This window comes from Cnephaeus nilssonii (genome assembly GCF_951640355.1).
Source record: "Cnephaeus nilssonii genome assembly, chromosome: 6".
NCBI lineage: Eukaryota > Metazoa > Chordata > Mammalia > Chiroptera > Vespertilionidae > Cnephaeus > Cnephaeus nilssonii.
The window spans coordinates 70,611,518-70,629,723 of NC_137077.1; the positions used below are offsets into that span (position 1 = coordinate 70,611,518).

The 18,206-nt window shown below is 35.1% G+C and overlaps 1 protein-coding gene across 2 annotated transcripts in view; it reads left to right on the forward strand.

The window, feature by feature from the left end:
- Positions 1–18,206, forward strand: part of ZDHHC17 (zDHHC palmitoyltransferase 17) — an 87,954-nt gene that overhangs the window by 32,434 nt on the left and 37,314 nt on the right. The window contains exons 4-7 of one of the 2 annotated variants that reach the window (XM_079773464.1): positions 2,904–2,981; positions 3,570–3,714; positions 11,007–11,071; positions 11,717–11,879. In XM_079773464.1, the coding sequence (XP_079629590.1) occupies positions 2,904–2,981; positions 3,570–3,714; positions 11,007–11,071; positions 11,717–11,879 (451 nt within the window). Of the gene's footprint in view, positions 1–2,903; positions 2,982–3,569; positions 3,715–11,006; positions 11,072–11,716; positions 11,880–17,385; positions 17,496–18,206 lie in introns of those variants that run through there. The other variant, XM_079773465.1, reaches the window with a different exon arrangement.

The following is an 18,206-nucleotide window of genomic DNA, read 5'->3' on the forward strand; positions in this document are numbered from 1 at the left end:
CAGCAGCCATCCAAGGCTTGACTGCGCTTCGGGCATCGGCTGGGCAGCCACCATCCAAGGCTTGCCTGCACCTTGGGCCAGCTCTGGGCGGCTCGGGGGCTAAGAGGACTGGGGGACTCCGGAGTCAGGCGCGCAGAGTGGCCGGACACACTTGGGGGCGGACCCGGCTGGGCTGCGTGCCTGCCGCCCTGGCGGTGCTGAGGGGACTGGGTGCCGCCATCTTGTGGCTGTGGGTGCCGCCATCTTTGAGGGTGTGGCAGTCAATTAGCATATTCTCGCCTTAATGACTGTGGGCACGTGTCTTTGTGAGGGCATGACAGTTAATTAGCATATTCCATCTTTATTAGATAGGATTCTGGTTTGCTTCTCATTGGTGCCCCCCTCTGGAGACATTGCAGTTTTAGCAATTTGTTTTTCATTTTTCAAATGCGTGTTGATATCTCTTGTTCATTGATGGTCCCTTCTCAATACCTGGGGATTATTAGTACTTGCAATAGCATTCTGTGATAATAACCTTCTTCTAGTGTTGCAGGGAAACTCTAGTTTAAAAATAAGAAGTATACGGACTTCTCAGGAGTATAGTTTTGAGCTAGGGTCTTACAGCTACAAAGAATAACATGTTATAAAAATACTAGAGGCCCGGTGCATGTAATTCGTGCACTCGCGGGGGAGTTCCCTCAGCCAGGCCTGTGCCCTCTCACAGTCTGGGAGCCCTTGGGGAATGTCCACCTGACGGCCTGAGTCAGCAATTGGACATCCTTAGCACTGCCACAGAGGCTGGAGATACTCTCGCCACCGCCGCTGCACTTGCCAGCCGTGAGCCCGTCTTCTGGTTGAGTGGCATTCCCCTGTGGGAGCGCACTGACCACCAGGGCTCAGCTCCTGCATTGAGCATCTGCCCCCTGGTCAGTGTGCATCATAGCGACCGGTTGTTCCACTGTTCGGTCGATTTGCATATTACCCTTTTATTATATAGGACAGTAGTACTTCTATTCCAGGAGTTTATAATGAAAAGGTAATAGGAGTGATTCTTTTTTAGCATGGAGAAAAAAAATTCCCCCATCCTATTGAAAACAAAGTTGTATTTTAAAACCATGTTAGAAATTGCTTATTGTCTTAGCTCTAGAAAGTGTTTGAAATGTGAGTAAAAATAATTCTCTGGAACAGATATATTGACTATAGAGAAGGTAATCAAAAATTTTTTTTAATGTCAGTTGGAAATTTTCAGAAAATATTTTCTATCAAAGCTGTTCTTTGAGCTGTACTTTTCTTTGGGCTCAAAATATAATTTTCAGCTATTACATAATCTCTGCCAGGTACCTTAATAAACATTTAGGACTAGTTAAATGTCTGTGTTCAGATTATAAACATTCTGTATTTTGTTCTAATTTACAGAATTTAAAACTGTGATATTTTGGACTGAAAATATTTTAGTATGGAAATATTTTAAGGTACTTCAAACTATTTTACATGTAGAAGGGAGTTGGACTCCTCATTGCTCAATGCTTTATAAGCACCAATTTAATAAATACTTACATAAAGCAGAAAATTCCTGAATCAAGCATGTAATTATGAATATATTAAATGTTTAGAATTGTGTATATTAAGAGTGTTTGCATTAAACTTACAACAATTTAAGAGCCCCAGTAATATACATACATCAGCAAGCATTTGACATGAAAATGCCTTAAATCAGCAGTCACCAACCTCTCAGACCTCACGGACCACCGGTTGGCAATCGCTGCTCCAAAGGTTTCCTTAAACCAGCAGTCGCCAACCTTTTGGACCTCACGGACCACCAGTAAATCATTTACTATATTTAAGAGTCATTGCATTGATTATTTTTAAAGCAAGCATTATAAGAAGCAGTTAAGTCTTATTAATTTCACAGGATATCAAGGTGCTATGACATTAATATATTAAGCAATTAGGTTGCTCTTTCTTTTTAAAGCAACACAGCTTTAAAGACATAACAAGTAAGGCATCATAAAAAAAACCTCTTGTTATACTTTATAATTTATAAAATTCTTTCATGTGTATTGTTTGACTTAGTCTACAGTAAACTTGTGAGGTAAGTAAAGCTTAATAACCTGAGTGTCTTCTACCCATAGACCAGTGGTTCTCAACCTTTCTAATGCCGCGACCCTTTAATACAGTTCCTCATGTTGTGGTGACCCCCAACTATAAAATTATTTTCGTTGCTACTTCATAATTGTAATTTTGCTACTGTTATGAATTGTAATGTAAATATCTGTGTTTTCCGATGGTCTTAGGTGACCCTGCTAGCGGTTCTCAACCTGCTGTAGAGCCTAAGACCATCGGAAAACACAGATATTTACATTACGATTCATTAAAACAGTATCAAAATTACAGTTATGAAGTAGCAATGAAAATAATTTTATAGTTGGGGGTCACCACAACATGAGGAACTGTATTCAAGGGTCGCGGCATTAGAAAGGTTGAGAACCACTGCTGTAGGCTGTCTAGCATGTTATATAGCTCTCCTGATTCCAAGATTCTATCCACTGCTTTCTGAAGCAAGTCTTTGTGGTTCTCTGACTGCTTGTTTTTTTGCTTTTTTCTTGCTTGCTTTTTTACACGATTGTTATTTGTTATTGCTATTACCAAATGGTAACTTTTTGGTAACTTCAATTTTTTTTAGTAACTTCAATTTTTTGGTAACTTAAATTTTTTTTCCTTTTACTTTTAGAACAAAAGACAGTGATGTGTTTGATATAAAATTCTGCTAAATATATTTTTTAAACTCTCATAAACTATCATTTATCTTTAAAGGCATAAACTAGCTTGAGATCTATAATGAAAAACATTTTTCTTTTTTTTACATAATTTCTTAAAACTTGAAAATGAAAGTTGTCTAAATTATTTAAAATTTTGTCTTGTAGATACTACATTTCGAAAGGTGCTATTGTGGATCAGCTTGGAGGAGACCTAAATTCAACTCCATTGCATTGGGCCACAAGGTTTAAATCTGCTTCTGGATTTATTTTTCCTTTCGGTTTCTTCATTAGTCTGTAACTAAGCAACTTTTAATGATATGCTATAATGAATAGGAAAACATATTATGCCAATAGTATTAGCATCTTTATACTAATGTATTGTTATCTGTATTAGGATAAAAGTTTATTGTCCAAATGTCCTTAGGGAATTAACTATGTATATGTTAATCCAGTTAGTTATATGATTGGGTTAAACTTTAGATTTGTAAATGTAATAATACTTTTGCAGCCTATATATATTACAATTAAAGAAGTTGCCCAGTTTACCAAACGATTACTATCATAATGGAATAGGAGTAATAGAATATAGTAACTATTTATGACAGATTTAAAGAACTTATGAGTATCTAAATTTCCAAGGATGGTTATTCTAGTTAAGAATTAAGAACCATGAACCCTAAATGTGCCTTGACACATATGCCTGTTATAAAATAACTTTAAAAGATATTTGTGTTACCTTTTTTACCATTACCCTATTTAAAAGAACGATCTTTCCAGAGGATACTATTTGAAATAACTGTATATCTAACTGTTTATTCTTTTATGTTTTAGACAAGGACATCTATCTATGGTTGTGCAACTGATGAAATATGGTGCAGATCCTTCATTAATTGATGGAGAAGGATGTAGCTGTATTCATCTGGCTGCTCAGTTTGGACATACCTCAATTGTTGCTTATCTCATTGCAAAAGGACAGGTAAAAAAACCACAATGGTTTAATCAGATGTTCTTCATGGTTTAAATGCCTGATATCATTGGTGTTACAAGTGTAATAACCTGGTAATATTTAAATAACTAGAGGCCCGGTGCATGAAATTCATGCACTGAAGGGGGGGGCGAGATGTCCCTCAGCCCAGCCTGCACCCTCTCCAATCTGGGACCCTTCGGGGGGGATGTTTGACTGCCGGTTTAGGCCTGATCCACAGGGATCGGGCCTAAACCAGCAGTCGGACATCCTTCTCACAATCTGGACTGCTGGCTCCTAACCACTCGCCTGCCTGGCTGCCTGATTGCCCCTAACTGCTTCTGCCTGCCAGCCTGATAGCCCCCTAACTGCTCCCCTGCTGTCATGATTGACACCTAACTGCTCCCCTGCTGGCCCGATTGCCCCCAACTGCCCTTCCCTGCAGTCCTGGTCGCCCCCAACTGCCTTCCCCTGCAGTCCTGGTCGCCCCCAACTGCCCTCCCCTGCTGGCCATCTTATGACAACGTGGGGGCAGGCATCTTGTGGTGGCCATCTTGTGACAACGTGGGGCGGCCATCTTTTGACGACATGGGGCGGCATCTTGTGGTGGCCATCTTGTGACAATGTGGGGCAGCCATCTTGTGACACGAGGGTGTGAGAGTCAATTTGCATATTACCTCTTTATTATATGGGATACTTTCTGATGGATGAAGAGAAGAAATAAATATATACAGTAATTAATTTGATATTCAGCTAATGTGATACTTCATGTAGTTAACATAAAAATAAGGAAGATAATCATGAACATATAATAGTCCATTAAGTTGGGCTTTTTTATTTCTGAGAGTAACAGAGGTGAATCCCAGAAAGTAAGGAAGAAAATTCAGGTATTTAAAAAAATATATCATCTGAATTCATTTAAACTTTTTGAACACATTACTGGCTATTTTCTATATTAAGTACCTCTCGAGGGGGATAAAATCTTTAAGATCAAGTTTTTCAGTTTCTGCTAAATAATGCTGCTTCACACATGCCAGAAAACTTCTCATGATTTAAGTGGTTTTTCTGATTTTTCCTGAATGTACATTGACTATAATCATGTTAAATATTACAAATTTATATGTATCATGCTTTTGTAATAAATGTATTTTTTTAAAAGTATTGCCACTCAGTTTTTCATTCATGTATTTTTCTGGTTATGCTTAAATATTAAAATTATAGATAAGGATCTCATTATAAGAGTAAGACAAATGATTTGAGTTGTTATTAACATTTATTTTAATTTAAACTTTTATGCTGATTTAGAATTTGAATAGTATTTATTTTATGAATCCCTTAAGATTGGCAGTGTCAAGCAATAACAGTTGTGTGTGTGCATTATAGCTTAGGAAAAGTGGCATAAACTGGTTAATTGCTGGAAGGGGGAGTTTATTTATTACTGTGTTAACAAACTACCCCAAAATTGATGGCTTAAGAACAACACCAGAATTTATTATTTTTCACAGTTCTGTGGTTTGGCCTTGACTAGGTGGTTCTTCTTGTGATAATTGCTGGGAGCTACAGTCATCTGGGAGCTCAGCTGAGCTAGAGGGTAGCTCACTTAAACATATTTGTACCTTGGTAGGAATGGCTAGAAGGCTGGGCTCCACTGGAATGCTGAGACAGCTTGGCCTCCATCTTTTTCTCCATGCAGTCTTAGAACTTCTTCTCCACAATACCCCCTGGCCCCCACGTGGTCTCTGCAGCAGGGGAAGTGGACTTACATGGTGGCTCAGAGGTCCCAACAGAACAGAAGCAGAAGCTGTTTTGCCTTTTTTAAGTCTTAGGTCTTTAACTGGCACAGCAGCATTTCTCCTTTTTTTCAGTTACAGCAAGTAATAGAGCCGGACCATGTTCAAAGTGGTAATGCAAGGGCTTGAATACCGGGAGGTGAGGTTTACTGGGGGCCATCGTTGGAGACCAACTACAGGGGATTATCCTTGTTCTCCCACAGTTTCTTCTAGAGTGGTGGTTGAAGGAGTAAATAGTGCCATAGCATATGACAGTATCTTTAATGGCTTTCTGTATTGCAGATATCCTACCTAATAATAGACAAATACGCAAATTGACCATACCTCCGACACGCCCACAAGCCACGCCCACCATCCAATCAGCGAGTATGCAAATTAACCCAAACCAAGATGGCTACAGCCACAGAGAGCAAGGTTTCCTAGGTAACAGAGGAAGCCAAGCTTTCCGCCTGCCCTTGCCAGGCCTAAGCCTCCACTCAAGCTACAAAGTTTCAATTATAGAAAGTAAACAAATTCAAACAAATGGCGGCAGGATGGAGCTTGAGAGAGCAGGCCAGGGTTGCCGCTGGCAACAGGGGAAGCAAAGCTTTCCGCACACCCTGGCCGGGCCCACCCGCTTAAGGCAACAAAGTTTCAATTATAACCCCAACAGAAATGGCTGCCAGCCTCGGAGGGAGCCCCAGGCTTGGCTCCGCTCCAGGCTACAAAGTTTCAATTGTAGAAGGAAAATAAATTCCAGATACCAGGGCCTGCGCTTGGGTTGCCAGGGGGCGTGGCCGGCCTGCAAACCACCACAGGCCCCTCGCTCAGGCCGCCCCATGCCCCAAGGGAACCCCCACCTGATCCGGGACACCTTTCAGGGCAAACCAGCTGGCCCCCACCCCTGTACCAGGCCTCTATCCTATCTAATAAAAGAGTAATATGCAGATTGATCATCACTGCAACACACAATATAACTGCCCCCATGTGGTAAAGATCCTGCCCCCATGTGGACACAAGATGGCCACCACAAGATGGCCAGCAGGAGAGGGCAGTTGGGAGGCACCCGGCCTGCAAGGGAGGGCAGTTGAGAAGGACCAGGCTTGCAAGGGAGGGCAGTTGGAGGTGATCAACCCTGCAGGAGAGGGGGTACCAGGCTGGCAGAGGAGGGAAGTTGGGGGCAAACAGGCTGGCAGCAGAGTGGTTAGGGGGTGATCAGGCTGGCAGGCAGAAGTGGTTAGGGGCAATCAGGAAGGCAGGCAGGCAAGCAGTTGGGAGCCAGCAGTCTTGGATTCTGAGAGGGATGTCCCATATTGGAGAGGGTACAGGCTGGGCTGAGGGACAACCCCCATTCGTGCACGAATTTCGTGCACCCGGCCTCTAGTAATTTTATAATACTTTTTTTTTTTTTTTTCCTTTCAGTTTTTAGCTGGGTAAGAAAAGTGTAAATCTTTGAGTCTTCCTGGTCTTTTTGTTAGTGCACTAATTTTGGAATTTGGATGATTTCAGTAATCTTTTCCAAGCATGTCAAACTTGTGGCTAGCGGTCTGCACTTTTGACATGCTTGGGTAGGCTATAAAATTATTAAAGAGCAATGTTTTCTACCTGTCATGGTACTTTTTGTATAATAAATGCATGATGATGGTGATATATGTCTTTCAAAAAATTACTCTTTTTCATAAGTAAATTATTTTTCTGCTTACAGCAGTAACACATGCATAATTAAATTATTCAAACATAATAGAAGAGTATGATTTAGAAAATGAAATCTTTCTTCTCCCTCCCCTCTTTCCCCCAATGAGGTTACTTCCTAACAGTTTCGTATATATTTTTCTAGCATTTTTTACTTTGTATACTCTAATATGTTGTAAAGCACACCCCTCTAATGTGCATTACATTATACTTTGAATGGGGTCCAAAGTCCTTCCTTGGCCTATGTGATCTAGCCCTGGATACCTCTTGAACTTAACTTCTGCCATCTTACTCTGCTTTAACCTTTTGCACTCGGATGTCGAGTGTGACTCGACACGGTTAGCATCGGTAGCAGCTCGTATGTCGAGTCACACTCTACACGTAGTTTCACCATGGGAGGAAGGGGTATTTTTGTCTATTTTTCCAGTATCTTTTCTTGTTTTCATTAGCATGAAAGGACAAGTAAAATGTAAATGCCGTCTCAACTGATGCCACCACCTAAGCTTATCTTTTGCATAGGCAGCAATCTTGAGTAGGAGGGTCCAAGGCATGAGTCATTGCATCATGCCTTTTTGAGCTTGCATCATCTTCCCTTGGTAAAGAACCTTCCTTATCTTTTCGTCTCCTAGGTTTGTTTAGGTTTCTATTAGCATATCATAGATGTTGTCATGACACAGGGTTTAGTTGGATGATTGGTTTGCCCCCTAGCAGTCGCGCGTTCTGAGTGAATTTAAACATGTGAATGTAAACCAGGTCTTCATGTGGGTGAATGTTTCAAAAAATATCACACCATGAAAAATTATAGAGATTAAAATTACTCTTTGAATGTATTAATAATTTGAAATATAAAAAAATCCAAATAAATAAGTTTGTATGAAAAGAAACTCCAGTTTTTTATTCTACTGCCGCGCTTTGTAAAATCTGGGGTATTTAAAAAATTAAATCTCGAGTAGAATAAAGGAATCGAGAAAAAAGCAAGCGAGTGCAAAGGGTTAACTATCCCAGTCTTGCTGTTTCTTGAGCAACTCTGATATGTTATTGTCTTAGGGCCTTTGTGTTTGCTGTTTCTTCTGCTTGGTAAATCCTTTCCTCAGATAGTCACAATTCTCTCTCTTCAATCAGTGTTCAATCAAATTTTATTAGTTTTGATTAGTTCCCAAGTATACGCAGTAATAAATAAGTATATTTTTATTTCTTCTTTCTCTTCTCTTTCACTGACTTTAGTCAATAATACTGTTTTTTCTTAGTATTAACATTGTTCTGATAAATATAACTACATTTCTGTTACTTGATTTTTCAGCTTTAAATAACATCCTTTGAGTTATAACTATTACAGATTAGGCACTCATCATACCTTTTTTCAACCTTTTTCTATTCCCTTCCCCCCATTTTTTGTTAATTGGAGCAATTTTACATTTTTAGGACATCTAACATTTCCATACAGTTTGTCATTCTATTCTTCACAAATGTTTCATTTTAGTTATACCATTAAATATATTTAGCGCTCACTACCAATTCTTTTGGATGATTTTCAGGAGAAAAAGGGAAAATGCTAAGTTACGGATCCCTGTTAATCATGGAATTCCCATAAGCTATTGATCTGGGCTTGTTAATTCTTCCTAATAGAGAATACCCATATATCCAGGCTGAACTTGGAAAAGAAGTACCAAGTTTTAAATCCTGAGCCAAAGAGAGAAAAGGTTGAATTTCATTTTTCTTTTAGTACTCTAGAGATGTGACATAATTTTACATTTTTTATTTATTGATATTTTTAATGCCATCACTTTTTAAAAAGGAAATGAAAAGACTTACAAAAAGGAAGAAGAAATCTAAACATAATAATTTACCTGTTTGTTTTAATTGGGCATCAAATTTAGTTGAGCTTTCTTGAAACTGTGACAGCTGAAGGAAGTAAAATAAGATAAAGTTCTTAACTCCCATGTAATAAACAAGGAAGCTTGCCATTTTTTAGAGAAGATTTTTTAATTGAAAAAAAATCAATGTATATAGTATTGGAAATATTATGTGAGGTTACATGAAATGTTCCCCAAAATATTTAAAGTAAAACCAGAAATGGATTTATAATAGATAAGGCATAGCATTTAATTACATTATTCATGATGAGGCACTAAACTAATGACCACATCATTAGTTTAGTTTGTTCTAGTTTGTCTAATGTAGTGGTTCTCAGCTTTTTTTCTGCTCAGTACACTTGGATAATATTGACATTTGAGACATACTCCCATCAGTAATAGTGGCTCACAGAGAACTGCTGCATAAAGATATTATGTGTTTTACAGTGTACTCACTGTAAATTCACTCTCTCTCCATTGACTGGTAATTAGATAACACAGGTCAGATTAGAACTGCTGGTTTAATGTAATTCAGGAGTGGGTGATGGGGAAAGGGGGAAGAGGGAACAATATTTGTTGAATGTCTGTTGTTTTCCAGGCGTTAGACTAGGTGCTTTACACATAGGATTCCATTTAATCATTACAAGGGTCTTATAGCATTTTTGTATTTGTATTTTTAGATGAGGAAGGTGAGGCTTAGAATTAAAGTAATTTTTCCAGTCTTATAGCTATTAAGTGGTAGAGCTGGGAATTCAAAACCATGTCGGTCTTATTCTAAAGCCAGTGCCTTTCCCAAGAGTAGATGGATAAACATGTCTTTTCATTTAATGAATGATTTTTGATCATCTACAGTGCTGGACACTGAGAATATGTGAATTTAACATATAATTTTGATCCTCAACTCCTAGTTAATGAAACAGATGCTTCAGTCATATAGGTTAATGGGTCCAGATTGGAGTGAATTAGGAGAGAGAATTTTAGGGAAGTGAAACTGATAGAATCCCTGATACATCAGAATGTCTTGAAGTTAGACTTGGATAATTAGGGAAGAATTTTGGTTGAGTAGGTGATAATTTTCATTTCAATTTGCTTAAAAAAAAAACAAACACTAAGCAAAAGAGGGGGAAAGATAGTACCAAGTAAAGGAAAAAGTTGGGTAGGAGAAGAAAAGTAATCATGGTTTATTACATGATTTTGCTGGGAAGTCACATATTTATAATAATGTAAATATCAGGTGTTTTAGAACCGAAATTACAATTCTCTTGAGAGGGAAGAACAAGAAAGGTATATACTTGTGATGGTGCAGGAAGAGGAAAGAGAGAAATTCTCATTTTGCAAACTGAGGAGGTCTCAAAAGATAATGCCTGACATTGAAAAATCAAAAAGTAGCAATTTAAGCATTTTATTTTAAGATATGGAGGTAAATACCAAAATAATGGACTAAAAAGGTGAAAATAGTGGGGAGTAAGGCAGAGAACTGCTTTATCACCACGAACTTTGCAGAATTATTTAACTCTAAAAATGTACATGCATAACAATAGACTGAAGAGAAAACACTAAATTTATTTAATTGATTAAAAAGATAGGTCTTTTATTCATTGTTTTGAAATGCTTAGGAATAAAAAGTTTCATTATTCCCTTCTATTATGACTTAGTATAAAATAAGTTTTTTAAAGACTTTAATCATTTAATCTATCCTTTGTGGTTGAAAGATCAAAAGTAGGTGAAGATCTTTAAATGCAGAACATTGAAAGACTGATTAATAATGCATCCTAAAAAGGAAAACTATAAATATATGTTAAGTATATCTTTAATATATACATCAATTAAATATTTACATACACATTAAAATAATTAGTGACAGTGAATAGTTTTACTTTGAAGTTAAGAAAAAAGTTTCATCATAAATCACCCATGATTGAATAAATTAGATTTTTCCAAGTAAATTGTTTAGGAATTTAGTAATTTTTTTTTTTTTTTACTCTATCAGGATGTAGATATGATGGATCAGAATGGAATGACACCTTTAATGTGGGCAGCTTATAGAACACATAGGTATGTATGCATTATAAAACACTTATTTGCATCATTTTCAACATAATAAAATGTAAATAGTTGAAAAGAAAGCAGTTAATGTTATACTTGTTAATAAATTTTTCATTATGAATACATAGTATATGACATAAATAACCTTTTTGGATGTTTGAATCTCTACGCTTACCCTTATCTTAGTAATGTAGTACCTTAATCTGTTTTCTTTCAACAATTTCTAAGAATGGAAGAGGATGTTATCTTTTTTAAGAATGCAATGAATTTTTTCATGTGATTTGCATATTAACAAGTTTTATATATTAGTACGTTGCCTTAAATCATTTTTGGAACAATCCAGATTTAAATTTTAAAAATTAAATTGTTTAATTATATAGATATTAAAGACATAATTCCAAGATCAAAAAAAGAAAATATCAGAACCAAGTATGTTCTCTCTTAGAACTATATTACTTTATATAGCATTTCACATACTTAATACTTCATATTAAAATGTTCTCTCATTTGTGATTATAAAGTTGTTGAGTATAGGTTAGATTAGAAGTGTTCCAAGATGGAATGTGAATGCAAACACAGTCAGTTTAGTATCTGTAATGATTTCTATAATTGAAATTAGGGTTGTTGTTGTTGTTGTTTTTTTTTCCTTTTCAGTGTGGATCCAACTAGATTGCTTTTAACATTCAATGTTTCAGTTAACCTTGGTGACAAGTATCACAAAAACACTGCTTTGCATTGGTCAGTACTAGCAGGGAATACCACAGTCATTAGTCTTCTTCTGGAAGCTGGAGCTAATGTTGATGCCCAGAATATCAAGGTAAAAATATTCTGAATTTATTATGCTATGTGAAATGTGGTTATAAGAAACAAATTTCTCAATAAACCAGGTTTTTTCACAAACTGTCAAAGATGGAAGAAACTTATTTAAGCTCAACTATTTGCCTTCATGCAAGAAATTTTTTTTGAAAGACAGGTTTATTAACTTTCATCTTTTAGTATTGAGGTAATTTTCAGATTTTGGTGCCTTTTTCATTAGTGAATTCTTACTATTTTTGGAAATTAAATTATATAATCTGTATTTTTATAGCTGAAGGGAATAGTGTTTGGTTTCTTTAAGAAAATCATTACAGAGAATCACAAGTTTATACTTAAACCACATTACCCATAATAACTTTTAGTAATTCCTTGACTAGGTCATTTATTGTCTTTTTTGTTAAAGGCCAAGACCTTTAAATTTGATAAACACCTTTGTGATGTTTATCAAGAGAATCTCTCTGCTCCAGATGCTGGACTAATCCAGGAAAAGTACACAAAATTAAGCAAAGCTCAATTACCATTTATACTCTGAGCATTTTGAAATTTGTAGATATTTTATGGATATTTGTAAGAATGTTCTTTTGGTAGTCTTAAATTTTGGGTAACCATTCTCATTTTTAAAGCTTAAGGATCTACCTTGTTTTTTAGCAACAGATTCTTTCTGTGAAATGACTTTAAACTTTTATATTTTTATTGCTTTTAGAGAGAACAAGAGAAGGCTAGAGACCTAGAAACATTCATGAGAGAGAAACATCATCGATTGGCTGCCTCCTGCGTACCCCTATTGGGGATCAAGCCCGCAACCTGGGCATGTGCCCTGACCAGGAATTAAATCAGGGACCTCTTGGTTCATGGGTTGATGCTCAACTACTGAGCCACACTAGGCGGGCTAAACTTTTAAACATCATCTTTTAGTAATGTGTATTCATAAGTAACTTTGTGTCAATGACAGATGTTCATGTTTTTAAATTTCTAAGGGATATGTGGTAATTAAATATGAAAAGGGTTCAAGCACATAATAATATGAAATGGCAATCAAAAAGTAGGTTATCTCCTGCTGGATCAGGGCATCTATTTATGTTTCTCTTGTATTACTCTACAGTCAAAGGCTCTACCATTGAGCTATACCCCTAGGATTCTTGTATTACTCTAAAAAGTGAAGCTTAAACTACTAAAATGAAATAGCTTAGACTAGATATAAGATGCCTAATGTAGTTAATATAACCAATATTTAGAAATGAGTCTAATTAAAAATATTTAAAAGTAAATATCACATACCTTATTGGAAACTAAGAAATTAAAAAAAAATTTCTTTATCTCATTAAGAAAAATAAAATAAAGTCTCCTTGTTCCTACCCAAAGTGATAAGAGCGGTCTTGTCTGCAAGTTAACATGTCATAGTGCCTGACACATGATTGGCACCCTTAAATATTTGGTGACTGACTGAATGATGATGATTTGTGTAGTCTTGGGCTTTACTGTTAGTTTTCACGACTTAGGTAATATGCTTCTCTGCTACTCTGAAATTATAGGGAGAAATTTTTGCTTTTCTATACATTTTTAAATAGGAAACTCTGAAATGTTCATAACACTGTAATTAGTAAGTTAGGGATTAAGACCTAAAGTATAAGGAAGGAGGAGTTTGACTAAATCTGACCAATATCCCTATAAGAAAAAATCAGTGAGATTACCTTGTATTTTATAACCTGAATTTTTTTAGAGTGCTATTTTTATTCTTTCTTTTTATTTGCTACCAGTCATTCCTAGAATAATTATGCCTCCAGAATACAATTTTAAGATTTTTAGTGTTATATTATTGAAAAGACAGAACCAGATTCAATATGGCAAATAGTGAATCTTCATAGATTCTGCCAAGAGCCATATCAATGTTAAAATTGTGGTAATACCAAGGAATTATGACAAGATGACTACACCATTATGGAATTTGAAACTAGTAGCGTATATATTTTGAGCATTTAAAAATATCTTTTCTATTCATATAAAATTTTAGATAATTTCTCTTTGATTATGATTTTTAAGAATTTGAGGTGTGGTTTGTAAATTTAATGTCTTTTAAAATAAATAGTGAACACTTACACTCCACATTAACCATTGCTTAAGCTTTTGAATAGTCTTAGTAAGAGAAATAATCTATAATGAATTTACACAGAAAAGTAATGGTAAGAATAGAGATATTTGAAAATACTTAAATGGTTTGAGCCTCATATTTTTAATATTTTCTAGGTTCAGACACATGAATTATTTGGTGCCAAGATAGGATAAATGGAATGTAGCTTCCTTAACTAGTACAGTTCATGTGAATACTGTGCAGAATCTAGTGTCAATAATTAAGATAATTATTGTGCCTGTAGAACTTTGTCATGGTATTTTTTTTAGTCACTTTCTTTTTATGAAGATTTCATTTTATCTGACATGTATAATCAGGGTTATTTATTGACAAGAATATTTTAAATGTAATTAATTCCCTGATAGTTTCTGGAGGGACATTATTTTTAAAGAAAATCTAAGGAGTTGCTTCAGTTGCTCAGGGAACATTTATACTTTCCGAGTAAAAATAATCGTTTTATCTACACTGGTGGAAAAGTAGATTTTTGTTTTAGAATGCACTTTTTATGTAATTAAAATGATAAAATAAGTATCAGATGCCTATTCTACTGGAATCTGGCATTCCTAATATGCCGAAGTCTAGTCACCTAATGGAAGTCATTTATTCATTCAACAATGTTCAATGCTGTGAAGTCGCAGTATTTAAGAGAGATGAAGTCCCTATTCTCTCAGAATTTACATTGTATTGAGAGAACAGATAATAGTAAATTAAACACACATGTACACATAAGCAAATGGAGTAGAGTGATGAGGGCTGAGGGAACCACATCATGTGAGAGTGATTTGTGAATGCCTCTGAGGAGATGACATTTGCTGTGAACTTGTCGGATGAAAAGGACACATTTATGCAAAGGTATTTGGGAAAAAATTTACCATGTAGACCAAGCATGTCAAACTCGTGGTCCACGGGCTGCATGCGGCTCACAATGAATATTTTTGCGGCCCAGCCAATATAAAGGTGTGATCAGTTATTTACAGTTATGAAAGGAAATAAGTCTCCTGTCAGATCCAGAATTACTGACATTCACCTTGGGTCAGTTTTGAAAGTAATCACTGCAAACAGGATTTCCCCTGAAGTAGGAAAGATAGTAGCAGAGAAGAGATGCCAAGTGTCACGAAGAAAACATTAATTTTATCATTGCTCTTTTTCTTTTTTTATGTTATACTTTTCAAAATAAACCTATGTTTCTATGAGAATTGAAGCTTTTTTTTTTTTTTTTACGGTCCACATAAACTTAAACCTTGTTTATTTGGCCCATGTTAGCCTTTGAGTTTGACATGCTTGATGTAGAGGAACCTGCAAGTGCAAGGCCTAGGGATAATGAATAAGCCAAGAATTAGCTTGCCATGTTAGAGGTGCAAAAATGATAGCCTTGACCGATAGCAGTGAACAAGGGAGTGAAGCCACTGAGAGAAGCAGGTGCCAGATTATACAGGGCCATGATAAGGAGCTTGAATTGTATTCTCAGTCATGAGAAACAAAAGGAAGGATTTATGTAGGCTGGTTATATAGAGCTGGTTATATAATCTTTGTGTTTTAAATATTTTTAAAAGATTACTTTAGTTGCTGTAGGAAGAATAGCATCAGAATTAAGAAAATGGAAGGGATGGATGAAGATCAGTTAGGCTATTGCAGTAAATCAGGCAAAAGATTATTTAGTTTAGGTTATTATTGTAGGAATAAAAATAGTGATAAATGAGTTGATTTGGAAATGATAGAGTAGAAATGAAGAGGTAGATTAGATATGAAGGTGAAAGAAAATAGCATTGATGGTACATTTTTGTTTGAATAACTGAATGCCTTGTGATATATATTAAGGTTGTGAAGACTGAAGGAAAACTTTTCTGGGGTGAAGGTGATAGGATTTGGTTCTGCTTTACTCATATTTAATTTGAGTGGTATCTTTTACCTATGTGGAATGCCAAGCTAATTAAATAAACTTAAATTGCTGCAAAGTTTGAAAGGGAAAAGTTTATTAATTTTAAAAAAAAACAAAAAACAGCCAAGATTCTTTGTCCAGGAATTTGACAAGTAAAGTTGATTTATACCTGTATATTTTTACATTTTTTATTTCAAGTCTTAAGAGCTTGTTACTAATCATGAATTATGACAAAAAGATGTAGCATACAAATCTGGATATGGCTTTAATAGCCAGTAAAAGTTACATTCTTTAGAGAATATGATAAATTATACTTTGTGTTATAATAGTTATATAACTATCAGCTGATCTTCTTCTAAAATAGCTATTTCCTAAATAAGGCAAAGCTTAAGTTTCTTAGAAATCTGTCTTTATATTAACTAGGTATTTACCCTTGTAAATTAGTTATTTGACTAAGGAATTAAATTCTTTTAATGTATAAACAAATGATTATTTTATCAAAAGAAGATAGAACTTATTTTGGAGACAATTAATATTAAATGGTAGGTAACTTTAAAATGGCTACTTTGATCCTTAGAAGGATTAGAAAAGGCCATATACCCCAGAATAGAGCTTCTTAATTTTGATTAGAGGGTGGATCCATGACCTCTGAAATTATTATTAAAAAATTAAATTTCAGCTTTTCTAGAAGGCTTTCATCTGATGACTTAAAAAGATTTAAGAACTTAGATAATAGTTACATAGGATAAATTTGAATTTTAAGTAGTAACAATGGGGGGAGTTATTTGTGAATACTAAGATTTTTTTTAAATGACCTATGTAGTTATCCTTTCTTATGGTAACATCTCATTTGTGAGTTAAAAAAAAAATATTTTACCCCCTTGCACATCTTTTTGGTTATGCAGATAAATATAGATGAATTGGGTATTGAGAAAACAATCTCGGAGTAATGCCCAAGCATTTGTAATTTTTTTTTTCTAACATGATCAAAGGACATAAATTTTAGCTTTCGAAGAATGTAAAATTACTGAGCTTTGTTAATTAACATATTGGAAGACTCATATAGTTTCTTGAAATGAGGTAAGAAACTGTTTTTAGAAAGTAGTTTTATTATCTTTTAAGTACCTGACCTAGATGGTCTCCAAGGAAGAATTTTCCTTCGTTTTAATAATGAAATTCAAACTTAGGCAAAATATGATCTTCCAACCCTCCACCTTCCATAGTGTTTATTTATCTGACCAAAATCCTTGAAGAATTTCTTTTATTACATGTCACATTGTCCATAAATACTCCATTTAAAAAATGTTATTGTTTACTATTTTAGCTAACACATGGAGTGATCAAATAAAGACTTGATTCGGAACCCTGGTTTTAATACAGTTCTTTAAATTAATTGCTTGTTTATTTTACCAGCTGAATAAAAGAACTATACAAAAGCAGTCAGTTGACTAGAGGAGTAGTTGAAAGATTTCTTAAAGCTCCCTCCATCTTTTTATCTAGGCAATCCCTAGGTGTCACATGGCCCTCTAGTGGAAGGGATGCTCAGCTGGACCGAGGCAACTGCAGAATATTCTCTGGGAGTTGTTATCCAAGGGATTGCTTTTATTCAGGTAATCTTTATAGTTTGGATTAATTAGCTGGTTCTGACAATTTAGGTGATAGAATCTTTGAATAGGTTAGGAGATATTTAAAAGTAAATATTCCTATTTGTGGAAGACCCACCTAGATTAGCCTGTTCCTAATTAAATACAATTGCTCTTTTTATTAAAGGATTGGTTGGGCTATCTGTTGTTATTTTGGTGTTGTTATAGTTGTTGCTATTGGTGGTAGTGGTGTGTTTATTTTTTTGTTTGCTTTTTAAAATTTTTTAGGTTTTTTAAAAAATAAACTGTACTTCATACTTGATAATCATCCCTCATAAGTAAGGCACCCCGAAGCTCCTTATTCCTTTATTTTCATATAGTTTTTAAAATTAAAATGTTAATATTTTTTCTTCTTTTTAAAGTTATTTTAAATATTCATTGATACATTCTTGAAATTTTGTCAAATTTGGAAAATGTTTAATTTCACATTTATACTTGAAGTACTAGATAAATAGTGGAGACTATTAAATAGAATAGATATGTAGGTGTCTGGTTAATTTAAAGGAGAAGATTTTAAATTAATACAGGTATAAAGAAGCATAGATCTAGAATTAGGGATGCTATTTTCTTACTTTCTTTAAACCGTTTTAGTTCTGTTCACTTGTATTCCTTGGCATTCTTTTTCTTGAGATAAAAGGGAACTACAAGTTCATAACGTGAGATTCACTCTCTTTTGGT